This window comes from Mirounga angustirostris, unplaced genomic scaffold (genome assembly GCF_029215605.1).
Source record: "Mirounga angustirostris isolate CCGP_5_RB_7025 unplaced genomic scaffold, mMirAng1.0.hap1 SCAF_16, whole genome shotgun sequence".
Classification (NCBI taxonomy): Eukaryota; Metazoa; Chordata; class Mammalia; order Carnivora; family Phocidae; genus Mirounga; species Mirounga angustirostris.
The window spans coordinates 29,598,195-29,624,858 of NW_026991724.1; the positions used below are offsets into that span (position 1 = coordinate 29,598,195).

The 26,664-nt window shown below is 45.7% G+C and overlaps 1 protein-coding gene across 5 annotated transcripts in view; it reads right to left on the bottom strand.

The window, feature by feature from the left end:
• FTO (FTO alpha-ketoglutarate dependent dioxygenase) overlaps nt 1-26,664 on the bottom strand; it is a 415,205-nt gene that overhangs the window by 172,850 nt on the left and 215,691 nt on the right. The window contains exon 9 of one of the 5 annotated variants that reach the window (XM_064580796.1): nt 18,287-19,130. The exons of 3 other annotated variants lie outside the window; for them this stretch is intronic. In XM_064580796.1, the coding sequence (XP_064436866.1) occupies nt 19,085-19,130 (46 nt within the window). In that variant the 3' untranslated portion in view covers nt 18,287-19,084. Of the gene's footprint in view, nt 1-18,286; nt 19,131-19,202 lie in introns of those variants that run through there. One more of the 5 variants, XM_045891108.3, reaches the window with a different exon arrangement.

Sequence of the window (26,664 nt, forward strand, 5' to 3'; positions counted from 1 at the left end):
GTTCTGGATCCCGTCGCGAGCCCTCACCATTAGCGCTGACCATGAGCTAAATGGACAAGTGAATGCTGTAAAAGACACGGTTTCCTATGCTCTATGTCCTGCAAGAAAGAGGCCCCTGAGACTGCGCCCAGCTCTGAATATGGCTCATGTGCTATTATGGAAAGTCTACAGATGATTTCCCCAAACTCTGGGATGAGACCTGGCCAAAGAGGAGAAAGTGAACAGTAACAGGCAGTGAGGAGAAAGTGAACAGTAAGAGGCAGTGAGAACCAGTAATAGGGCCAAGAGACTCCAAACCTGTGCGACCCTACTTCAGTGGGCTCTCACTGAAGCAGGACTACTTGAGGCATTCGAGAACTACCACGTCGAGTGGTGGATTCCCAAGGGGCCCTGTGGGAAGTCTTATTTCACATGGCCCGTTTCCCTAAGCCTACACAGTGCAAGAGACTTAATGATTCTACCAAGGATGTGTCATGGATCAACCAGACTGATCACTGTCAGCGTTGGTCATCGTCATGGAATTCCCCAGGGCCAGTCCCAACATATGCTGCCTGAATTAGTACCAAAAGTAGATTTCAAAGCAGATTTCAGGTAAAGCTGATAAATGCCTGACCAGACCTAAAACTGGAATGTCTCTGATAATAATGAAACACAAGCCCGTGCATCTGGCTGGCAAAATCCGTCTTCCCGGCCTTGAAGAGAAGTTGGAATCTGCCTTGGAAGAAGGCACAATAGAACTCCCACGAATTAGCTCAAAGAATTTAATACCTGTTGCAATTTTCTCCAATTTAGTCTATGAAATAATAACACAGACAGCAATTACCATAAAGAAAAACTTTCAGGTGCAATAGCATTAGTTCAACAGCTGGGATCAAGTGTCAGACCAGAATAACAAATTTCGTTCATTTTATCTCCAGCTCTGGAGACATGCTGGTACTAGCTTTAATAGTCAGGAATGTCCGTTGGCTAAATGACTCTGCAGAGCTAGTCAAGTGAGGGCGGCCTGCGACAGTTTAATTGGGCTGCTTGCTAGAACTCTATCTGGGGGCTATAAGCAGTGGACTATAAACAAGCAGAGAGCTGCACTCGATGCTGAGCAGAGCAGCCTGCAGGAGCAAAGAAAAAAAAAGGAGAGCTTCGGAGGGCAGGATCTCTCGCTGACACTGGCGTCAGGTTGGCTACAGGTGATGGGGAGCAGGGTGGCTCCTGCTACAAAAGGAAAGGTGGGGGGGGCGGTTAAGAGAGCAATCATTGATCTTGTATTGATTTCTGGACACCGTGTCGTAGATCCACTCCACGATAGTAGGACAGTTTTGGGTTTTGTGCTTGCAAGAGACAAAAATGACTAGCACCAGGCCTACTGGTTTCTGATCATATTTCCTTTAGAAACATGCCCCCCATAGATTTTTTTTTTCCTTTTCGGACAGAGAAATCCAAACAAGTTTATCACTGCAGAGGGAGGGTTAGGGGCTGGTTAATCAGCCATTTGTCTTCGCTGCTCTGGATCTGGGAGTCAAGGGGTCGAAACCGAGCACAATTGGGCCCTTTGGTTTTATCTCAGGTAACCCCCCGTCTCTGGTAATTGAACCCATTCCTCGCGGTCAGAGTTCCTGTCACTCATATTCAATGTCTGTCATTACCGAGAAATGCTTCATGTCATATTACACTGACAGAACCACTACGGCAAGGCTAGCAAGGCTCCCCCAGCACCAGAGGTAAGACAATGGGAGCCTCTTTCAGACCAGTGATGTTTAACATTTTATGTGCTGACACTGTGTCTGTAAGCACAATATAATGAAAGTCTGGTAAATGGGAGATAAAAATTCATACTTCTCCTCCTTCAGGGGCTGCCAGGCAACAACAGAAATAAAACAAGTTGGCAGCTCCGACGATCCCATCGTACCAGTGCCACGGCAGGCATTTTCTAAGGGTGGTACATGGGTTCGCACACGGACACACTCACCCACGAGGACACACATCCCCCATTTGTTTTTGACATGGCTTGTGTACAAAACTCTCTTCTCCCTTGGCAGGGCATGAGTCACTGTCACAGGGTTGCTAGGCTCAGAAATCAAACTCTCCTCTGAACGGATTCTGACACTCTCAAACTATGAAACGCAGAGAAGAGAAGGCCCGGAAGCACCTTTAACAAAGAATGACCCCATCGTTCTGTCCGGAAGTGTCCCGGTGAGTTCTGAGCAAGAGTATGCCCCCGACAGGTGCTCAAAAGCACAAAGCCATGCTTGAGCACCATGAACGCCTCATCTTTAAGGCCTTCGGCCTACTTTTCCAGCTACACCATCCCTCATTTCTTCCCGTGCAGCTTACACAGAAGTCTCCATGCTATTCTCCCAATCGCACTTTGCCCTTTCATGCTCCCGGGCCCTTGCACGTTTCCCTTCCCTTCGGGGAAGCTTTTCCTCCGCCCCCTCCTCCGGGGCCAGCCCATACACTGCTGGCTCTGTGGATGTGGCTCCGAATCCCCTTAGCGACCAGTCTGCCACTCTCCTTGTGGTCAAGAGCATGGGCTCTGGAATGACGCTGCGGTAGACTGAAGCCTCATCCTGGCACCTTGGCAAGTTTGTCAACTGTGCCTCCGTTTCCCAGAGCCATAAAATGGAGCGAACAGTAGTGTCTACCTCACAGGTTGTAAAGATTAAATGAGATAACCTGTAGTACCACTTACGATGGTTACCTGGTTAGAAAACAGTGCCCAGGACAGAGTAAGCACTCAATAGATGTCTGCTATAATGACAATAATAAAATAATAAATATTACGGCCATTGGTATTCTCCTAGCGCTCTGTTTATATTAATAATACGACATCTCATTTTTCTTTGCTTTAGGGTGACGGGTTTCCACTGCTTGCTTCTGCTGGACATAGCACTGTGGGCATCAGTACCCCCTGAGAATCTGTCAGAACTGTCCAGCCCTGCCCGAGGAAGACCTGCAACCTGTGTTTCACATGCCCACAAGGGGATCCTAATATGGGTCTTGAGGACGGAGGCGGTGGGGGGGGACAGAGGGCTCGGCCTTGGGACCTGACTTCCTGCTCTGGAATCCCAGCTCCTCTGCCTCTGGGCCCCTGTGTCCTTGGGAAAGTTCCTTAACATCTTTTTTGCCTTGGTTTTCTCCTGTTAAATTAGGGGTAATAAAAAAAAAAAAATACCACTGTGATAGCTGAGTTAATTCACATTAAGCACTGAAAAAAGTACCTGGCACGGAGAAGCACTCACTAAGGACTAGCTAGTGCTGTCATTCTTCAGGATTAACTGAGTAAATAATATATGAAAAGCACCTGAGTGCTTATTAAAAGTTCCATTAAGAGTTATTATTTGCAGCAGTAGTCATCTGATTTTAAGCCTCCTGAGGGCAGAGACCCTGCCTTCTGGACCTCTGTCACCCCAGAGAGCTTGCTGGAGGCTGCTCAGTAAGCAGGCACTCTGAAGAAAGGTCTGCCACCTGGACCTCCGAGGTGACTCCAGAGGCCTATGAATCAGTTTGGGTATTTATGTGGGGTTAGTGCTTTGTTGGCCGGAAGGCAGAGAAAGGCAACAATTCACTTTGGCTTCAGCAGGTTTCCTGAGGCCACCGGCCTGTGGGCCAACAGTCTTTTGCTCGGATCCCTCCTCCTCAGTTCCAAGGCTGCTTGCACTAAAGGTCAAACCCCCGAAGCCTGGTAACTTTGGATTTAAAAATCATCTTGACTTGATATTTTAGAGGGAACATGGCAGGCTTAGTGAGTTTAATCTCTCTCTCTCTTTTAATACACCGGGGGTGGGACACCTTTTAACCTATCTGAAAAAGCTTTAAAAAAAGCCTCGGCTTCCACACAGACCGTGGCCTGAAGCAGCATGAGAATGCAAGAGCTTGGCAGGGAGCTTGCCACGCTGGAGGGGGCAACCCCACAAAGACTCACAATCGCTCTGCATCAACCAAACTGCATTCACAAATTCATCTCCTTCTATGCCCCTCCCTGGAGAAAATCAAAATGGGTTGAGGGACAGAAACAGCTATCCTGCTCCGTAGCTGGCCTTCTTTGACTGGTCTGCTTCACTGATCTCTCCCCACAGCCAGATATACACTAGACCAAGAGCATTCAAAAGCTGGTTTTGCAGCAAAGGAATGAACTAACCTGCTCGGGAGAAGCTCCCATTTCAGACAAGTGCCAGGACGATGATAAACAGTCCATGTTAGCTGTCACTATTAGGAGAAAGCGGGCCACCACAGTTACTATAGTCATCTAGCTAGTCGTACGGCTTGCCCAACAGTCAAAACTATCAATGTTAAGTCTGCATGAAGGTCTGCTATTTATCCAACAGAAGACAGAATTCCCTCAAACACAGAATCATAAGCTGGCCACCATCGGCAATGAGCGGGAAGTAGTCTCTAAGTGTCAAAACTGGCATTCCTAACGATCCTGACAGCAAGGAGAACGTAGTGTGTGTTTTTAATTACATTTAAATCTAATGAACAAACGAACAAATTCCATGACCCTGATGATTGTTTCTACTATGGTTCCTTGTAACAAGAGGTCACTGGTGATTTGAGATTTTTTTTCCCTACTTTGAACTGTAGGAATCTGGGGGCCAAGAGAATGAGAAAGCCATTTTCGGATTTATCCATGGGAATGACAGCAGGCAAAACCAGGTGGTGGGGAGAGAAGAGGAAATCACAGTGGCATAAAAATAATTCACGTTTCTCTCCAGGGCATTATCACTATCAAATGGGACATCCTAAGAGGTCAGCTACAATCCCCGCACTCGGGCACAGACCCTATTCCCTCTCCTGCTCCGGAGCAGACCGTGGAAAGAGTCTGAGACACCGGCTAGAGCCCCACACACTCCACTGGTAACCGCTTTCCGGAGCTCTCCAACGAGCCAGGAGTTGAGACAGGACAGTTTCAGATCTCAAAGCACCACACTCTCAAGAACAAAAATGAATTCTCTCCACCAAACCAAGGGGGGAAAGCATGCTGCAAAGAAACTTCTAATGCTGAAATATCGCATTGCCAAATGTTCCTGTCAAGTCCTGGTTTAATTACCTTGGCCCCCATGCCTCTTATAACCACCTGTCATTAGCAACAATGCGTGCATCTGTTTACACGTCTGTCAGAAATGCCAGGCTGGCTGAAGCCAGAGGAGAAGAAAACTTTTAGTGGAAGATGGCCTCAGTTGAAAAAAGGTCGCCGGAAAGTTGACCTGTCTCCCCCCAGGGCCATGCCTCAAAAGATACCCTAAGGAGAGGACCCCGGAGGCAAACATCTGAATGGTAGAGGAGCAACTTCTCAATAGGGTCAGTTAGAGATCCCGAGACCAAAGAGGACAATACTGGGTATTCCGTGGCTCCGGTGTGCCTCCTCGCCTGCCGGAAGTAACCCTAGTGACGATGTGTTCTCCTCCGGCGTCTTCGCGTCCTTCTGCCCCTGGTGCCCTCCTCAACCCTGCAAGGTCATCCCTGGCCCCTACTTCCTCTGTTAAGTCTCCTCTCCTTCCCCAGGGACTAGGTCTGCTTTTCTTGCCACTTAGTAGATGTCACTGCTTCTGCTGGCTGAACCGATTCTCTCCCCAAGCCAGTTTCGGAACAGGCCACAAGCTCCCTAGGGCCCTCTTGCTGCTCTACATCCCTAAAAACAAACACAGATCCTTTTGTTTTGACATTTTAGCACATCCATGGGGGGTGGAGCTATATCATAGCTGCTATTTATCCAACAGAAGACAGGATTCCTTTTAGTTAGTGGGTCGTGATTGCTAGGGTTTGCTTCTCTTCCAACATGCTAAATTGGTTCGAGTTAAAGTTTTGTCAATAACTATCTTTATTTAGTTTTCTCTGCCTTCAGTTTCATCATCTATAAAATGGAGAGAACAGTACCTTACCTTTGGAGGCTTACCATGAGGAATAAACGTGAAAAAATACGTATAAAGCATCAACACACGATAGGTGCTCAATCTCAATGCCTGTTGAGCTCCATTTTGATTCCCTCTTTCCATGAAAACCTTCCCAACTCATAAGGAGCTCATGCTTTGCTTATGGCCGACGCCATGTACTTTGTCGCACGAGAACATCTTTTTTCTGACATAATTAGGATTGGAAGGCCTCCCGAGGCACTGGGCACACGAGGAAACCTTCAAAATACTCTGTAAACGGAATGTGGATTCCTTTTTATTCTGAGTCAACAAACACCATTATGGAATGGAATCTGTCCCCCCACCCTAGGGTCTCACCCCTCCTGCATGTCCACCCCCTCTCACCTTCTTCTCCCTCAGGCATGGTGTTCTGGTCTGGCTGGCTGGTTCCTTCTCCTCAGCTCCACCCCGTGGGGCTCCCTCGGAGATCCCTAGGAAGCCCCAAGCCCCTCTCCAACTGCTCACCTGTTTCCTTTCCTCCACAGTCCTCCTCATCTGCCATTGTCTTCTTTACTTGCTCACCTTAGTCTCTCCTCCACTAGACCCTAAGTTCCACCAGCACAGGAGGCAGGCCGTGTTCTTTGTTTCTCCTTGTATCTCCTGTTCCAGGTACATAGTAAGTGCTCACTAAATACCTTCTGAGTAAATGAACGGCGCGTTGCTTTCTTCTTAACCACCCACCCATCTTCGTGCCACTGGAGAGTCGGACACAAATTAAGGATCCTCAAGACTAAGGCCAGACTCCAATCTCACTAATGCTCCAAGAGATGCTTCAACGTGGCCAAGCGCTGACAGGAATGCAAGAAACCTTCTTACTAACCCTGCCAGAGGTGACAACCAGGGGAAATCAGGCTTGTGCCCCAAAACGAGGCCCACCAAGGACTCGGGAATAAATCGGGTCTTTACAAAACATCCCTTCTACCCTTACTTGTGCTTCCCACCCTCACTCCTGACGGACCAGGTTCCCTCAGCACCTTGAACTGAGCCTCCATCATGCCTTTGGGCCAAAAACACTGCACGCACCTTGCATTAACCAATGTCCCCACTGGGTCGCTTCTGGCTCGGCTCCATTGTGAAGGCTACGGGGAGGCCAAGTTGCACATGTTACCCTGGCTGGAAGGGTGGAGACTCTCTTCTCCGTTTTCTGAAATTTAGAGAACTGCAGCCCTTTCTCTAACCTAGAGCCATACCAGGGCCCGTCCTGAATGCAGCTCTCTCGGGAGTTTTGTGCTTCATTTTTAGGGCACAGCCTACCTCCCTTTGACCTCCTCTTCTCTTCCACTGATTGCTATATTCAATGATAGTTATCTCATGAAACCATGTTTCAGTCAAGGTGCATCCTCTCACCTTAAACGACAAGGGAACGTCATTTTGTTCCAGGAAAAGCTTCAAAACCCTTTCCACACTCGGAGGTAGGTTTCGGGGCGGCAGGGGGGAACCATGCTTCTTTTCGAATCAAAGACCCATGCACAGGTTGCCATGTTTGTGATACATATTTTAAAAGAAGATGATTTCGGGGCACCTGGGTGGCTCAGTCGTTAAGCGTCTGCCTTCGGCTCAGGTCATGATCCCTGGGTCCTGGGATCGAGCCCCGCATCGGGCTCCCTGCTCCGCGGGAAGCCTGCTTCTCCCTCTCCCACTCCCCCTGCTTGTGTTCCCTCTCTCACTTTGTCTCTCTCTGTCAAATAAATAAAATCTTTAAAAAAAAATAAAAAATAAAAGAAGATGATTTCTTTTCCCCCACAGAGAAGTCAAAGAACACTGAGTTTCTCCTGGTGGTGATTTCAACGACTCTAGTTACTAACTCCTGTTTCTTAAGATGTGGTCAAGCAGCTCCTTTCTCCTCTTTTCTCCCTGGTCTCTTTTATATTTCAAAATGGGTGGGAGAGAAAACTGTGAACCTTCTCCACATATATCAACAGTCTGTGAACACCTCTTCCTTGGCAGGCATGAGAGCCAACCCCTGGGCACCACACTTTACGCAGGACCCCAGCCTTCACTTCACTCTTAAGTCTAAAGCTATGGACGAAGAAAACAAAAATGCACTTCCTTTACAGATGTGCGTTGGGGGCAGCTACTCGAGGGTGTTTTACCAGTTCAAGATGGTAAAAGAAATCAGCCATAGCTGATACCACCACACATTGTTTCAGAAGAATGTACTGTGGAGAACTGACACTGTACCTACAATTTTAAAAGATTTGCTCATTTAAACCAACCGGCAGTACTTTCTGCCACATAATGGAGAAATTCTCAGGATGCTGGGCCCCCTCATGGCTTCTGTGGCTATAAAAGCCCCGTCATGCTGGATTTTTTATATTTGGTAAATTAATAGTTTACTGTTCCAAGATTCCTATGTGTTTATATTATTGCTTCTCTAACATAAAAGTCTGCGGTTGTTATGGAAACATAGGGTAACATGTGCTGCTGAATTTTAAACGCCTTTTCTACCCCTGTTACACACCTGAAATGAAGCCAAAAACTCTCTTTGCTTTACATTAGGGTGAAATTCAAACTGGTCGGGGTGGCCATAAATGGTTACTGTTTGTCTTGGCTCCTACCTGTATCAGATTTAGCCGGAGCAATCTTAGGGACGAAATCACACGGGGGAAAACGGGTATTTCAAAATTACTAGGCCGCAATTCCAGTGGCTCCAAATGTCAGCCTTTCTGTTCCGTCTCCGCCTGCCAGAGGGAAGACGGCAGGGCCGCCAAATAAAAGATCGACGACGTTCGCTCTCCAGAGCCACAGGCTTCTTGTTCTGATTACACTGGCGGAGACGGCTGCAGATCCTGATCAGCTAAGTCTTGTTAGCAAATTAAATGGTTGTAGGTCACAATGGTGCAAGACACGAGTTTTGGCCCCGGCTTCAACGGGAAATGACAAAAGTATAAATTCCTCCAACCCACTTTGTTCTGCAATTTTCCTCCCTGAGCACCTCACAGTTCACAAGTAATTGCTTGTGTGGACTTCTGGCCCACGGGGAGGCTAACTGGGAAACATGCACTGGGTGGGTGTCCTAAGTGGCCCAGTTTACACATTTCTCCACACTTTAACGCCTTACCCAAGTCAACCAAGTCTCCTTGTGCAATATAATTCGTCATAAATACTAACGAAGAAAACAGAGCAATTTGCCTTAGAAAAACATCAGATGAGAAAGAAAGATGCAAATTCTTGCCTGCTTGAGCATTTTTCTGGGACTTTCAATCAAGATAAAGCAAGGGTCACGGAAGAACTTCAAATGTGTGCCTCTGGTCTGGCTCTGGGACCTGGGAGACCTAACTCCCACCTACATCTGGGTCCTGTGGGCTATGTTCTTTTATTCCTTTCAGTGCATTTGTTCAGAGTTGAGATTGATTTTCATAGGCTAACTCTCTAGCTTTTCTTTCTGGGCATATAACCATGCTATTTGCTGAAGATTTTCACTTTACATTTCAGACAAGATTAAATAATATTTCTATATATTTGAAGTGAATAGGCAAAAGAATTAGGATGGTTTTCTAAGTACAGAAATAGAGAAGTTGCCAAAGATTTTTTGCTCCAGGGGCACCTGGGTGGCTCAGCTGGTTAAGCGACTGCCTTCGGCTCAGGTCATGATCCTGGAGTCCCGGGATCGAGTCCCGCATCGGGCTCCCTGCTTGGCAGGAGTCTGCTTCTCCCTCTGACCCTCCTCCCTCTCATGTTCTCTGTCTCTCATTCTCTCTCTCTCAAATAAATTAATAAAATCTTTAAAAAAAAAAAAAGATTTTTTGCTCCAGAGGCCCTGGGACAGTAAGAAATAAATGTTAATTCTCCCCACACAGTACGTATTCGGAAGGTTCTCTGGCAGTAATTGAAAAAGTAAGGTAATACTCTCCCTGCCTTCCCGCCCTTTTTCATCAATTCAAATAAAGAAATTCAAGTTCTAAGGCATGTGTTCTAGTATACATCCAGGATGCTAAGGAAGCCAAAAACTCAGAATATAGTCACAGCAGGGCCTCATCAGCAGCTAGGTTAGAGCCCTCACAGCACATGGAGGATCACTGCATTTTATTATATTATACGTGAGTATGTATAATATCTACAAGTAATATAAATACAAATACCATATTATTTATATAACATAAGTAATAGATATACCGTTATATGCAGCGTTGTATGTTTTCATGTTTCTCCACCCTTCTTCTTCTTTAGAGAACAGACAGAAGGTAGTATTTCTCAAGCCATGAAGATGTAGGAAAATGTAATGATTAAAAAGAGGACACCAGATCCCCACTGCCTGGGCTCAAGTTCTGATTTGGTCACTTACAACCTATGGTATTTTTGGTAAATTCCCTAGCCTTTCTGGGTCTTGGATACCTTAACTGTAAAATGGAAATAAAAGTAGCACTTCCTTCACTGGGTTGGCCTGAAGAGGAAATAAGGATATATGGGTAAAACGCTTAGAAGAGTACCTGGTATGGAATAAAGAGTCATTGAAGTTAGCTGCTATCATTAATTATGATGATGATCGGGCGCCTGGGTGGCTCAGTTGGTTAAGCGACTGCCTTCGGCTCAGGTCATGATCCTGGAGTCCCTGGATCGAGTCCCGCATTGGGCCCCCTGCTCGGCAGGGAGCCTGCTTCTCCCTCTGACCCTCCCCCCTCTCATGTGCTCTCTCTCATTCTCTGTCTCTCAAATAAATAAATAAAATCTTAAAAAAAAAAAATGATGATGATCATCCTCATCTTCTTCATAATCAACAGCATCATTATGATTGAGATACATGTTTCTTGACCCCTTCGGTGTGTAAGGCCAGTGTTTCCTACACTTTGATGATGTGATCCCCCGTCATGATTTCTAGCGATATCCACGAACCACCTTACATTGTATTTCCAGCATTTTTCTTTAAATTAACTTAAAAAAAATTTTTAACCCCAAAACTTCAAGACTGACTTCACTCTTGTCCTCAACAATATCATTTGAGGACCATGGCTCCAAATGCTAATTATGCTTTTCTAATCCAAAACAAAATACTCTTAAAATTAAAAAGTATTCAGGAGGGTATGACAAAAAAACCGTGTGTGCCCCCGGTTAGTGTATTTGACAATTTAGGAGTGTCTGAGCTAGGCCCTGGCACACCTGAGAAGGGCCTACCTATGCAGGAACCGGGAGGCATTTCGGATTTGACAGAAACCCACCACCCACAACTATCTGCGTGGACAGTACGCAGCCTTGTCAAGGGACTGAACATGGGTGACTGTCACTAGGCTTCTTTCACTTAGCACGTACTCGGGTCTGAATCCTGATCGGTGCTCAAGGACTGAAAACGATTCCCTTTTAGCAACCTAAGTTCCTAGTAATGTGAGCGTCGTGTTGGTGGGTGGACTGCAGACAGGGTGAGGCCCTTGTGAGAGAAAAAAATGCCACTCTATCCAGAGGTCTCGCCCAATCTCTGCAGACCAGATTAAATGTATTTTGACCCCGGCGCTAACCCGTTTTCATATGATACATTTGGTACAAGAAAAGATTAATTACTTATGAAAAACAAGCTAACATCTCACGGCAAATATATTATTGCCATAGAGAATGGGACATAGAGGTTTGTGCTTGCATCATTAGCTCAGCTATAATAAATGAGACGCTCTATGTGATGTATAATATGGTAAAGAAAACACAGCTGTTTGCTTCTGTAGGCAAGTGCACAGGTACAGTGCACCTGAGTCTGCAAACGCTTAATAAGCCCTCAACAACAAAGCTGCATCACTCACAATGGCGATGGTTGAAAACCATTTTCCATGGATAATTAACTATGTCAGGACACTGAGGTCCTAACATGAGGTCCTCATAATTCCCCACTAAGGGAAAGACAGTAAGACATTATTATATTACTAATATTTAATAAGAAGACTGTTCTATTTGTGTGTTATTAATGCAAGCTGTAAGTTAGAGCAGCATTTGAATTATTATTAGTTCTTTGGACCACTCTATCACTTGAAGGGCAAAGCAGCCCTTTGAGCTTAAGAACCCTAAGGAAATACTTCCATTAGGGATTAAATTTTTTTTTAAATGTTACTTGCAATTTATTCTGTTTATTTTCCCTCTGATCACATGAACATATCCACAGCACACATGTACCACTGGAAAAGCCATCGCTAAAACGACCAATATTGGGCGCCTGGGTGGCTCAGTTGGTTAAGCGACTGCCTTCGGCTCAGGTCATGATCCTGGAGTCCCGGGATCGAGTCCCGCATCGGGCTCCCTGCTCAGCGGGGGGCCTGCTTCTCCCTCTGACCCTCTTCCCTCTTGTGCTGTCTCTCATTCTCTCTCTCAAATAAATAAATAAAATCTTAAAAAAAATAAAACGACCAATATTAAGGAAGCTCAAAGCCACACACTTGTAAAACGTTTCTAGTGAACTCATTTGATCTTTAGAAGAGCCCATCATTTTGCTTTCTCCAAGTATCCTGGGCATTTTGAGACTCTCCCCTATAACACAAAGTATTTAAATTTCTCAGTAACAAGGCTTTTTGACGCTTGAAGACAAAAAGCCCCTCTTCATTTATTAAGACGACTTCCAACTGTGTGGGGCTGTTCTTTACCTCATAATTAAAATAGCACCTGAACAGGACCATCTGTGAACGTGGATTAAGTTTTTACAAAATGTGAATATCCTTTCATTTCTTTTCTGCCAAGTGCCTCTAAACCTCATACATATTTTGTATGACATACCAACAATCACAAAAAAAGGGGGGGCACGCTTAAGTAAACTTTTATTACAAAAAAAAAGAAGGAAAATGAAAGGAGGGTGAACATTTTGTTCTTCACGGCAACCTTCCATGCCTCAATTAAATCAATAAATTAACGTACGGCTCTGTAATTTGCTCTACGAATGAACAAACTGTCAGTCTTCACTTGCTGTTTCTAGGATCCTGTCAATTGACGGCAACCCAGAGACACGGTGTGCCACTTAATTTCCCTCTTCCTTTTTCAAATACACATGTTTTGGAAAAGACATTATTTATACAAAAGGCTGCCAAGACACTGGGTTAGGGTGGATTTGGATATACAGACTATTTCACAAGCTGGTCTTATTTAACCAAAATAAAGTCTCTTTGGGAGTTTTTTGCACAAACTGCAAATCCATAAATGCAGAGATTATAAACATTGATACAGACATTTCTTCCAGAGGGTTTTCTGACCTGATGTTAACTTTACATTAGAAATTCATGTTTCTTTAGAAATGTTGGCTTATTTTAGTGAAATGGCTCCTTTGGTACAGTCGGGGCTGTGATGTCAACCTGGCTGCATTCTAACAGCCCTTATGAAATATTTACAATGAAATTCAGCCACGCATGCATAAGAGCTGACTTCAGCGGCGGCCAGGGTTTACGTTTACTTTTTGCTTTTTATTAAAGAAATTGTTTTTATATTTTCCTCTTCTCCAGAAGATCAAACCCCCATGCATTTAACAACGTCCCAGACCACACCTCCATGTGGGCATCAGTCCGAACCGGTGAGACTCAAAGATTATTCTGACCACATGACTCTTTGAGCCATGAAAGAACAGCTGGGTCTCTCGTGGTGGAGCTGGGGGTAAGGCATGAACCCGGGGGGTGCAACAGGAGAAATGCTGTGGAGTCCCTGCCCATCCCCGCCCCCCGAGAATCAAACCCTTCATCAGATTCAAAATTGCCAACATTTTGGCAGACATCCTTTTTATGGCGACAATGAGCACCACATACACCTCATTCACTTCTAAAAACTCTCCTATGCTTTCTCTGTAAAAGACGAGAGACCGCCAAGTGAGAGGCAAAATAAATAAATAAACACACACACAAATATTTCCTCCAAGCAAGAACCCACACAGAGTAGAACCATGTTACAAGGTCACAGAAGGCAGTCCCCAGATGGCATTCTGGTCTCCTGGCTGGGGTCATTGTCTCTATTCTTGAGAAGTGTGAGAAAGCTGCAAAGAGTTTTCATTGAAAGCAGGCAGGACTGCCATTCTGTATCAGAATCCTACCCACACCACCCAGTCTCCAAACAGGCATTGATTAATTCACCTGAATGTTAAGGTACAACATTAGAATTTCTGCTAACACTGGGGCGCCTGGTGGCTCAGTCGGTTGAGCATCTGACTCTTGGTTTCAGCTGGGGTCGTGATCTCTGGGTGAGGAGACTGAGCCCTGCAGTGGGCTCCAGGCTCAGCATGGAGTCTACTTGAGACTCTCTCCCTCTCCCTCTCCTTCTACCCTTCCCCTGGCTCACAGGCGCATGCGTGCTCGCTCTCTCTCCCTTTCTCTCTCAAATAAATAAATCTTTAAAAAATACATATTAAAAAAAGAATTTCTGCTAACATTTAAATAGAAGACTTCATAAGTACATACAATCTCCATTTTCTACTTCTCTTGAAAATGTAGAGGACCTAGTAACATGGATTCAGCCTCCTTGCGAGGCTGAAGAGCTGCTGTCTATTTCCGACAGGGTGTGCCCCTCCTGCTCACTTCAACCCCCCCCCCAGCCCCCCGGCTCTGGCTTCGTTCATCTGGGTTTGCAACCTCTTGCCTGAATTCACTAGAAAACTCACAAATATCCAGGTATCGTGCTGCTATCAGCGCTCAGAAGGACACTTCCTTGGGAAAGCCCAGGGCCACTTTGGACGCAATCTCAGCATTGCATGTGGCCTCCGAACCCCCTCAACATCAGTCTCATTCTCTTAGTTACACAGCCAGGGCTAATGGTCTTGCGTGTCTTTGGGTAGACGTGAAAATGCTCTGAAATACGCAGGGAGAAACCAACAGCTCAGGGACGAGGCAGAGCTGTGGAGCACCGTTCGTGCATGCTCTGCTCCAACTGGAACGGAGGTTCGGGACTTGACACACGGTCTCCGACCTCCCTGCCACAGCCTGTTCGCCGTGTGCTAGGAGATGCTGCGCTTAATACAGCTCCCGGTTCTCAGGGGCTCCTCAGAGCTCTCCAAGCGGGCCTAACGTGCAGAATTTCAAATGAAGAACCAACAGCAGAAAGATCATTTATAGTAACTCTACAAACAAGCTAAATGAAAGACTTGTGTTCAGTCATTAAAAATAATAATGCTAAAGCCCCGAGGGCTGAAATGTAAAGCTTAGATGTCGTGTGAGGAAACAGAAAAAAAGAGTGTGTTTATTATCCCAATAAGATAACCTGCTAATTTATTTAGTAGGCAATTTTAGAGTATGTTCGTTCACAGTGAAATCTCACTTTATCAGATTATATGAACAATACCAACCACAAATAAAAGGCTCATTGAAGCCCCGGGCCTTCCGGGGGCCGCCGTCACCCGGCCCAGGCCCAGAGTTGGTTATAGAGTTATCTCTCTCGCACTTTGCAGATGATGCCTAACATCATGACAACAGAGAAGAGGAAAGGTCTCCGGACCTGCCTCCCTACAACAAGTTTCTGTAAAGTAATGAATACAGACAGCTTGGGGACCATCCACCCGTGCTGCGTGCCTCTTCCTGCCTGCAAAGTGAAACCACCAGGGATTGGCAGAAGGTACTTGTCTGACAGGGCCGGGACAGCCTTTCTCCTCGGTGACAGCCTGGGCCTACCCTCTTCAGCCTGACCTGCCGTAGTTCCTTCACAAGGCAGCTGCCAGCAGCAGCTGCGGCTCCTCAGCGAGATGGATGGAATTTTCCTAACTAGTTCCCCAAGTTACATTTACCTTCAAGATAATTTATGAGCTGCTCTGGAGCCTTGAAGAGACAATATGCTTGCCATAAAATTAACTGTAACAGTCTTGTAGGTTATAATTAACACTGGGAGGGTAGCACCAACTGGATGAAACACATGGCGTAATTGATGGTGAAACTGGAAATGAAGCAAGCGAACAAAATCATTACTGCGCACACTGCCTTAGCAAAACCTCTGCTTTCCGAGGGTTAATTACAATCGCCTTCCAGGGCCCGTATTCCGGTAGGGAAGGGGCCAGAGCTGGGCAGGGAAGGCGGAGGTTTTGCTGGCCAGGCCACGGGGCACCGGGACGGATGTGGAGGCTGTCTACAGTCTGGGAAGAGAGGCATGCCGAACCGAGAGCCGTGCTGAGCATCTGGCAGCAAGCTTCCTGGCGCTAAGACCGAGCCCTACACAGGCCTGCCTCATAGACATGACTTCATTTTCTCGGTAAATAGCATTTTTTTTTTTCCAGTGAAGAAAAAGATATGGATAAAAAGAAGAGACTCGGAACTCCCAAAATGCCCTTCAAAAGGCTTACGATGTTTATTTAGAATACGACAGAACTCGAGCATTTCAACTTGACGTGGGCATGTCTTAGTGAAAAATGAAGATAAGTCCACTAAACCTAACGGTTTATTGAACTAAAAAGTACCCTGTCCAGAAGAGAGTATGGAGAGAAAGCTAATCAGAAAAGTGCCAATCATTCCCATCTTGGACAGAAACGCTAAACGATTCCTTTCGTGCACAGATACGAAGAGGCCTGATCGATACCCTGACAGCAGTGACTGTTCTAAACACACTGGAATCGCTCACATAATTTCAGTAAGTAATGTGAAGGCGATTGACCTATTTTTGGGTTTTGATTTGTTTGTTTTGTTTTCTGTCCTGAGACAAGAGGCGGAAACTCATTCTGATGTGTGATACAACAGTGTCCCCTACAGGCTGGAAGGACTGTTCCTCCCCCCGCCCCCCATTACTTCCTCAGCTGAATGCAGAGTCAAACTTTCATCTGTAACCTGGAATACACGTTAGGGCGTAAACTGGTAAAATGCCCTGCGGACATCCCAAGAGAGAGTAAGATCATGACTCTCCTTGCGTGGTACATGGTTTCCTGGATGGAAACACACCGTATAGCTGGTGACGGACCCATCATAGAGTAGAAGCTCTACTCTGTGCTCCCCGTTCACCTTAAGGGAACCCACTCAAATCAGCCTTGACTCACCAACCCGGCCTCAAATTACTCCACTTAGAGGATTTACAGATTCTTGGAGGCTAAACTTTGATATTCTCATCGGCGCCCCTACTCCCACTTTCTAAAAGATTGTAACCAATATAAAAGAAGGACATAGCTATAAAGGTAATAATGTTCCTTGAAGAGACGTAAGGCAGGGAGATTCATAAAGCATGGGCTGGAAATTACTTCTTTCTAGAGAGAGGGGCACCCACAACAAAAAAGTGCCAAACACGTTTAAGTGCCGGAGGAAATACACCTTTACAGATACACACGTGCCCCTCTCCACACGGGGTAGGATCCTGGAAGGACTGTGATCCCTGTATTGCGGGACCCACATCAAAGAACTACATGAACTATGAGTGGTTGTAAAGCCCTGTTGGCTGCTCCTACAGTGGCCTTCCGCCCGGGTCTGAGCTGCGCCGCAAAGGCTTGACTTCCACTCCCACCATTAGCTGTGTTGCCTTGGGCAAGTCACTCTGCATCTCTCTGCTTCTGTTTTCTTGCCTCCTAAACCATTTAAAACCCTGGAACCTAGTGAATCCCCAATAAATGTGAGCTGCTATTATTACTAAAATGAGCACAACTGCAGGTTTCAAGGACAGTGGAGGGAGAAGGGGTGAAGCCATCAGGAGGAACACCTACCCCACCTCCAGCTGCTCCCTGGGATCTAACTCACAGAGCCGCACCTTGTCCAGTGGGAAGGTGCCTTCCAGGTCACCTGGATGGAGCTGCTGCTCTTTTAGATGAAGTTGCTGGGACCCTGAGTGTCTGTGACAGGCCCCGAGTTAGTAGCCAGCTGGAGATAGGATTCAAACTGGAGTTCAGGCCTCTGTCAATTGTGTGTGACGGTGCTTAGCGCAGGACAAAATCCATCTAGTATGCATCCCTACGCCAATTCAGCAAGGTGGGGCCCCTACCACGAGGCTGGGGTTTTACGTGCGGGCATGCTCTCAAAGGATGAATGTGGCTGGGTTTATTCTTGACTTTTCTGTTTTGATCTAAAGGTGGTGGGCAATTTTTACTGAGCACCTAGTATGGTGCAGGTACTTGCTCTGGGGTGTTTTACATGGGATTTCTTCATCAGCCCTATGAAATATTATTTATCCCCTGCGCCAAGTTACAAATGAGAAAACGGAGCTTCAGAGGGGTTAGGTAACTTCCCTATAATTGCTTAGAGTTATAGACGTGTATTCTGCAATACAGTATAATAAATGCTGTGAAAGAGTTCAGGTCAGGATTCTGTGCAAAGAAAGTGGGAAGAGAGGGAGAACCCAGGCAACCCGCTCAGAATCTATGCTCCCAACCTCCATGCCATGTTAATGACATTTGCTCTGAAACAAAGCACCGCCCCCCCCCCCCATCTATCATTGAGAACTAGATCCCTCTGGAAAGCAGCCCAGATTTTATCCCATGACCCATAATCACATAGAGATTTCTCCCCTAGTTCTCACCCCTTCTGGAGACAAATCTCTCCCTACCCACTTGCAGCGGAGCAGTCTCCCCCAACAGTGGCTGGGCGTATAATGAGGGTCACACAAGAACACTCCAGGAGAGCCGGCCACTTTCTTCCCTTTCTTCCCACTTTCTTTGCACAGTATCCTGACTGAAACTCGTTCACAGCCTTAATTATACGGTATTGCATAATACATTTTCCCTAGTCAAGTGTTACTCATCTCTATAACCTCAAGGCCTGTGATAGTGTCTGCTACCAGCTAGGCACTCGATAGATATTTGCTGAGTCAATGCATGACTGACAGGTCACTCACGGTAACCATAACCACCGCTTATTAACGACTGGAGTGCGTTAACACGTGCAATCCCCCACCCACCTCAGAGATAGGCACAGCTTCTCTCTTAAGAGACACTTGTGAGTGTAACCTGGCCTGAATTTGAGCCTTCCCAAAGCGAAGACCTCTAAGGTGACACCTTTTCTGAAAAGTCACTGGGAACCAGAGTGCAGATTGTCTAAGGAGAAATGAATGCTGTGGGCACCCCCTCCCCAGCATGGCATTCCTTAGAAACTGGTATTCTGCGAATGGCTCACGCAAATATGACTCACCAGAACTAGGACAGCAAGTTTTATAACAAGTGATCGTTTTATGATGCAGGTCAGGAAAGAGAATGTTGTATCTCTCGACTGCAGGATCATATTTTGGTTCTACGGAGTGTCGTTGAATATGCAGGACACGGTAATTGACGTACACTTTTCGAAAGACATTTTCAGAGTCGCCCATAGGCACACAGCTGTCTGTCCTCCATGAGAGAGGCACTTTCATCGGTGTGCTTCCCTGGTGCATCCCCAGCACCCGGAACAGTGCCTGACAAACAGCAAGCCCTTAGTAAGTATTTGCTGAATAAATAAATGGATTCATCAATGCTTTTTCAAAAAGTTTAAGAAGCACTGCCTGTGAGAAATAGTCCGCAACCAATCACAGTCAGATTCTGCCAGGAGTGGAGCTCACACTGAAGCCTGTGTGTTGATTTTACAAATAAGATGTGCAGAAGTCAATTGGCTTTTGTCTCCCATAAAACTGCTCAAATAATGACAGTAACAATGGTAATAACATTAACAACACTGGCCTCCTTGAGATAAGTTGCTGTATCTCGGGAAAAAAAAAAAGGTAACCCTAGCTCTAGACTCATTTAATCCTTGCTCTAAATTTATACAATGTTTCAATTCCTACACATTTATGAGGAGGTTTTATGGAGTTACCAGGTTTTATGGAGTAATCTGGTTTGGACACACAAAGGACATTCTTCTGCTAAGGGCAGCAGAAAGCGGAGACTGCAATTATTAAAGGAGATGGGGCAGATGCATTAAAAAGGAGAGGCAGGGATGGCAACTGGCAGGCCAGTGCCTCCCTGTTTCTCCCAGGAAGCTCCTTCACTTATTCCTCCCCCAAGCCCGCAACCAAACTCAGCCAGTTGCAGTGGACAGCTACTGGACCCTGGACGCCGCAACTTCTAGCTCCAACTAACTCAGCCAGAAGGAGCAGCAGCCCCTCTCTCTAATGTGAGTGACAGCAGTTGCCATGGTCAGACGACTCCGTCACACGTTGTCTCAGAAGACAGTAACAACAGCCTCGTCATCCCCTAGCCCGTCGTCAGGGCTGGTGGTTCCACTTCGTGTGACCACAGTTCTCGAGGACGGCAAACAAGTTCTGGCCCAAATGTCAAGCCACCAAGGCTGATGCTCATCACTGCGCTGATACCAGGAAAGGCACATCAGGATATTAGCAGGTAACCAGCAGAAAGCAACTGCCTGGAGCAGGTAAAATGCAAACTGGAAGCCACATTTAAAAAAACAAAAAAATGTATTTATTTCAGAGAGACAGGGAGAGAGAGCACGCATGGGGGGGTGGGGAGGAGCAGAGGGAGAGGGAGAGAGAAACTCAAGCAGACTCCATACTGAGTGAAGAGCCCGATGCGAGGCTCAATCTCACGACCCATGAGATCATGAGCTGAGCTGAAACCAAGAGTAGGACAGTTTAACTGACTGCACCACCCAGGCGCCCCTGAGGTCACATTTACACTCAACTTGCCCCTCCTGGCCTAAAAATCATCCTCTTGTGCAGAGAAACTGTTCTAGGGAGGCCTCTCCCCTCCCCCCAGTTCTAGTTCACTTCCAGGAACGGCAAGGGATCGGGAACAGCTGCCTCAGGAGCAAGACCCTGTCTGTTTGTCCTGGTCCCAGCTCAATTCCATGGTGTTCGCTTCTGGGTTCTTCCTCAAGTACCCGAATCAGCCTGCACACACAGCGTCCTTCCTCGCTCAGGCCGGAAGCAGGAGTCAGGGTGCAGTCTTGGGACTTAGACACCAAAGAACTATATATCAGAGATCTCTCCTCACATCCAATCTGTAGGTTTCCACCTCTGGCACGAGGAGATGAATATGCACCCAAAAAAGCAACAGGCCGGCATCTCAAATGGCCATTCCTCTTCAAAATTAAGAAGGAACTCAGAGTACTTATGAATACAGGAATGGGTTGAGAGGAAAGCTAGTCTATTCAGCCAGCCACTGAATAAATCTGAGTGCCAGGCACTGTTCTAAATGCAGGGGTCTGTGGTAAACGGGCACCAGGGTCCCTGCCCATCCAGGGCACTCCTCCTTCTAACAGAGGAGTGATCTGGGCTGCAGGTTTTGCAGTTGGTGAACAGGCAAATCCCCCACCCTCACCAAGTTTACATTCTTGTAGGATCGACAAAAAAAAAATGTCAAAACGAAATCAAGTACATATATAATACATATCAGGTGATTCCTTTTTGTAAGCTCCTAGCAAACTGTAAGTTCCCTTGGGGCAGGCTCCAGGGCTAAGTCATCTTCCAGGTGCCTGCAGAAAAAGAATGGAAATCTGCAGACTAGCCACTGTGTTCCCATTACCCTGTCCTGCCCTCCCCTGCATTCAACGACACATTATTTGAAAACTGATACCGTACCATGCTCATCTTTATATTTCCCACAGCATTTAGCATAGTTGTTTGTAAATAACAAGCACTCAATAAATAATAGTTCATCGCTAAACTGGATTGGATCGACTTGTCAGTTTTGTACATAATTCAGGCCAGTCAGGAGGCAAAAAGGAGAGACCACACTTCCACAGAGAGAACCTTAATGTGCGAGTCTTAGAACCAGAGCGGATCCACAGAAGTAATTTCCACAAACTGCTTTACTTGCTGCACCCAGATCACAGTTCTGACGCTGATTTGCTTTAGAAAAGGTTGCAACAGCTAGATTTTGGAACCCTAATGAAGATGGATCCATCCAAAGTGGATCCAGTCCTAGAGGTAAACAGATGGTAAAGGTTATGGTGACTATGGTCAGTGATAAGATGGTCAATAATAAAATGGTTCTCTTGTCCAGAAAAAGGGCTAACTTGGCAGGTTTTTGAGCTGACAAAGCCCAATATGGGGAGGACATGCATATAAAGCCATCTAGATCTAGCGAGTTCATTTTAACTGGAAGCAAGTAGTTCCGAAAGTTTTTCTAAGGAACTGCCATAAACATTTTTTAAACTGTTCTCAGCACCATTTAAAGGCTCCTTGGACCCAAACGAAGTTGTCTGTTACGGGACTATTGAAAATCCTATTTGAGCCTAGAAGTGGAGAAGCTGTATGTAGACAGTGTTTCCATTTAATCAGTGACATTCCCATCCAGTGTGCAATGCTCAGAGACGCTGTAACGGAGGAGATGCATGAGAAGGGGAGAAGGAATGGGGAGGGGGTCTCCCAAAACAAATAAGCGGGGCCACCTGCAAATAAACAAAGGGCCGGGTCTACCCAGGGAGCAGGGAAATGGGCCCAGCTGTATTCTCATGACAACTTCATTTAAAGCTCCCTTCCCTCAATATGCCACATACCCCTAACAGGCCCGTGAGCTCCTTCCCACTTAAAGGGGTAAGTGCTTACATAGGCCATGTTTTTAAATCCCCTAATGAGAACCTAATGGTCTTAAATAAGCACACGAAAAGATGTTCAAGACATCATTCATCATCAGGGAAGTGCAAATCAAAACCACAGTAACAACCCTAGGATATCTATAATCCAAAAAACAAAGGAAAGTAAGCGGCGGTGAGGTTGTGGAGAATCTGCAAGCCTTGTGTATGACTGCTAGGAGCGTAAAAGGGGGCAGCGGATGTGGATAACAGTCCAGCAAGTCCTCAAGCGATGGTATGACTCAGCAAGTCCACTCCTGGGTTTACATTCAGAGGACCAGAAAACGTGCCACTCAAAAACTTGTATACAAATGTACACAGCAGGGTGATTCAGAATAGCCGAACAGCCCAAATGTCCGGCAGCCAGTGAATGGATAAACAAAACGTGATCTAGTCATACAGTGGAATGTTACTTGGCAATAAAAAGGAATGGAGTACTTATATAGGGCTACAACACAGATCAACCCTGAAAGCACCGTGTGAAGTAAAAGAAGCCAGATACAAAAAAGTCACACAGTGTAGGATTCCATTTACATGAAATGTTCAGAACAGGCGAATCCACAGAGACAGAAAGTAGGTTGGTGCTTGCCAGAGACCATGGGGAGAAGTGGGGGGGTATTGAGAGTGGCTGTTAACAGGTCTGGGGTTTCATTCTGGGGTAATGGAAATGTTCCGGAATTGGATAATGGTGATGGTTGCACAATCTTGTGAATATACTAAAAAAAGAGAAAAATCACTTAATTGTACATTTTTAAATGATTAATTTTATGTTACATGAAATTTTATATTTTGTGAATTAGTGAATTATATCTTGATTGGGAAAAAAAACCCGCTAATGGCCTGGCTTTCGTCTTTTTTGTATTTGCATCTTACTTAGCAAAAATTTAAAGGCACTGTTTCCAAGTTAAGCACCGTTCGTTCTACAAGTGCTCCTCAACTCCCCATGTTAGCCCCCACCTAGCTCTCGGTTCACTCTAACTCCCCCCAGGCAGACAAGGTCAAGTCAAAACACAAGATGAAACATACACTGACTTTAGATAATGTTTAGAAACTTTTTGTTTCTATTTTAAATATAACTACCGTCTGGGTGACACTTGTATATGTAGACAGTGTAGTTTACCATAAGAGGATTTTCAATAGTACAGCAATTCTAGTCTGCAAAGATGTCTACAGTGAAATACTCTCCTGAGTGGGTTGGAGCAACTTGCCACTCTGTTGTGGTTAATGATGGTTCCCCCGCCTTCCTTTCCACTGCCTTCATGGCCCCTTTCTGGGAACTTGCTAGAATCTCATCCCCAGATACATGCTTCAACTGGCTGCCGAACGCATTTTCTCACGCCCAGTCTCTCACGCAGTGTTTTGTGTGTGGTACGTGTACGAAACATACAAAAATGCTAATGGACTCAACTCATTGTTTCAGAGCACAGAGTCACAGGCTGTGCCCGCCGTCTCCCAAGGAGAAGTACGGAGCTTTGTGAAGCCCTATGTTGCTGGTCGGAAGCCAGGACACTCTATGTTCACAGGGAGCTGGGAGAGAGCTTTAAGTAGATTACTCTTATCAATTAACAGTACGTGAACAAGCAGCTTATGACCCGCCCACTATTGGCAAAAATTAACATCGCTATGATGGTTCTTGGAAAAAGGAATAAAGAAAGGAAAAAACCCATCTACTCAATTAACATTATGTGCTTTTGTCTTCCTTTTACAGACAAGAAATCGCGAAGTTGTGGTAAGAACAAAACAGTGTCTGGGAGTGACACGGATATTCAGTATCCAAACATGCGTAATGTTCGGTGGCCAGAGGCTGAAGTGGAACGCAATTTTTTTGTAGAGCATTTTCTCAAACGCTTGATTTACCTACATTCGCTCAACTGAGCGAGCAAGCTGAAAATAAAATATCTGACTCTCATTCCGATGTGTTCAAGGCAAAGGAAGCCCATTCCTTTCCTTCGGCTGGCTACGGATAATTATTCCACAACAGACATGCCCTCAAAATTCTCCACAATCGAGGAAAGGCGCTACGGATTTGCGGAAAATAAACCAAGGCGCCGATGTTTTGCTATTATTTTATTTAGGAAAAACAACTCGGGCAGGGACATGGAGCTGTACCTTTTCTTCAGCGCACTTTTCAAATGATAATTTCTTCCACTGTCACCATTAAATCTTAATCCATTCCAGCTCCTTGCATGGGTCATTGAGTCTATATGTACTGCTGTTATTTTAAAATGTTTCCCCTTGGTAGGGAGAGAGGGGGAGACAAGACGTTGAGAGCCAGATGGGCCTTCTTCACAGTTCATTTATCAGACCTAATACGCGGGGCTCCACCCTCTTCTCTCTCACTATTGCGGTTAAACCTCCATATAATTTGGTAATCATTTTCATTATCAGAGAGTGACCCTCACGCAGCCTCACCCGGGACACCCAGTCCCTGCAGCTGCTCTTTTTCTGCCTTTTCCTACAGTAGACCCTAAGAACCTCAGGGTTTATTAGCTACAGACTGACCTTTGGGCTGCGGAGGTCAAGAAGGGGTCAGATCAGAGGGCTTGCCCAGTTCTTTAAAAGCTATAACAAGCTGTCCATCAGGCAGAGTGGACTGTATAAACAAAGCCAAATCTTCAGAAATTCTGTACCACTTCTGTTAACACTTACCCTGCATTCACACAGCTTCTCCTGATGTACTTTGGATCATTCAGCTCGGGGGAAGTGAATAGACAGCCCTAATAAGCCTATTTGGAGAGCCTTGTTTCTGGGATTACCGAGCTTGGGGAAGGAAACCCACGGCATTCAGCTGTGCCTCTGGAATCGCAGGGCTGTGTGACACTGTGACAAACTCGGTTACCCCGAGTCAGGCAGAAGTGACACTTTCCTCAAAAAGCTAAATTACGGGGAACATATGCTTTCAGTTTAAGAGACTTCAGGGAGTCCCAAACAATGGCTCGGCTCTTGGCCTGAGAGAGAGACAAGTATTTTAAAACCCAGTTACAAGTTCGGCTTTAAAATATTCTCCCTAATATCATTACTGCAGGGGAGCCTGCGGGGCGGGGGCGGGGGCCCTTTATGACAATGGCCTCCCACGAAAGTCTCCGCTGACCTACATTTCTTGAAGTTGTACTATTCATAACGCATTCTCCAACATGCAATAGAAGGTAATTAGAGTCATCTGTATTTAACTTTCAGAGGAAAAAATTTCTATTATCTAATCTAACTGATCCCCTGATAGCTTTGATGAAAGTAAAATACTCTAACCTATTGCTTGGCCTTTGGCGAGCGCTAATTATTTTCTGTCAAAGCACATTTTTCCTCGTGTAATTCCAAAGTACACAATGGGCCAATCTCTAAAACACAGGCGGCTCGGGAAGCACGGTGGTGGATGTTTTATAACTTTCACCACCACCGGCCTGATGGCTACTCGGGCCAGTGCCCGGTTCCAGACGGTCAGGGGATGCTTTGATGAGGAAAAGAGAGGTGTATGGTAACAGTCTGTTTATACAGATCATATGGATGAGTCTTTTAGATAGGTCACTGGGATGGGAAACATCAAATGAGGGTGGAGAAGGGGTGGGGGGGAGGATTATGGTTATTTAATACTCTGAAGACACTTTTCCTTCTGAGCTCTCAAGACATGACCCTCTTGAAATTTGCTTTCAGGTGTTTAGTTTTAAAGGGGCCTGCAGAGTGTCAGCTGCTAAGCTCTTTCTTTTCTCCTCCCCTACCACAAAGGACTTGAGAATTTCTGTTTCAGATGCTAGACTCCATCAACTTCAACACTGGCTCCAGCTCCTGATTAAACTGTTAGCAGTAAGGGCCAGAAATGCTGAAACCAGACTTCCTTTAAACAGGCCATTTTGGGCATGTTGTCTGATGATTCGGTGTACTAGGAAATTATTGTTAACAAACCAAATGCACTCAACAGAAGACGTCCATCCTCAACATTTGGTCTCTGGGCTGTGCTGTCTTTGGAGGGATGGTGGGGTGGGGGTAGGAGGTGGTGGAAGAGAGATTACAGGGAAATTCCTTTCTTTCTCTCTTTCCTATTTAATAAGAATCACCGGGGGGGGGGGGGAGATATAAAAGGTTAAACGCAGAGAAACACATCTTAGATGTCCCCGCACGGATATTCCAGTATTTAGTAAAATATGCATACTTTAATGAATATATATGCTGAAATTGGAATACAAGAAAAGTTAAATTGGAGATTATTTAATTACTGTAGCTGAAACTGTCATTTACTCTGATCTGACTACACTACGAAAAAGAGGGGAAGGGGTGAGTATCAAGGTGAATTCTGAAATTATTCTTTTAATGCAAGTCTGAGTTTAGAGATAATACACATACCTGAGCAGCAGCTTTCCAACACCCAGTCGGAATGCACAGTTCATACTCTTAACTGTCTCCTTTCTTGGAAAATGCTCATCTTCAGC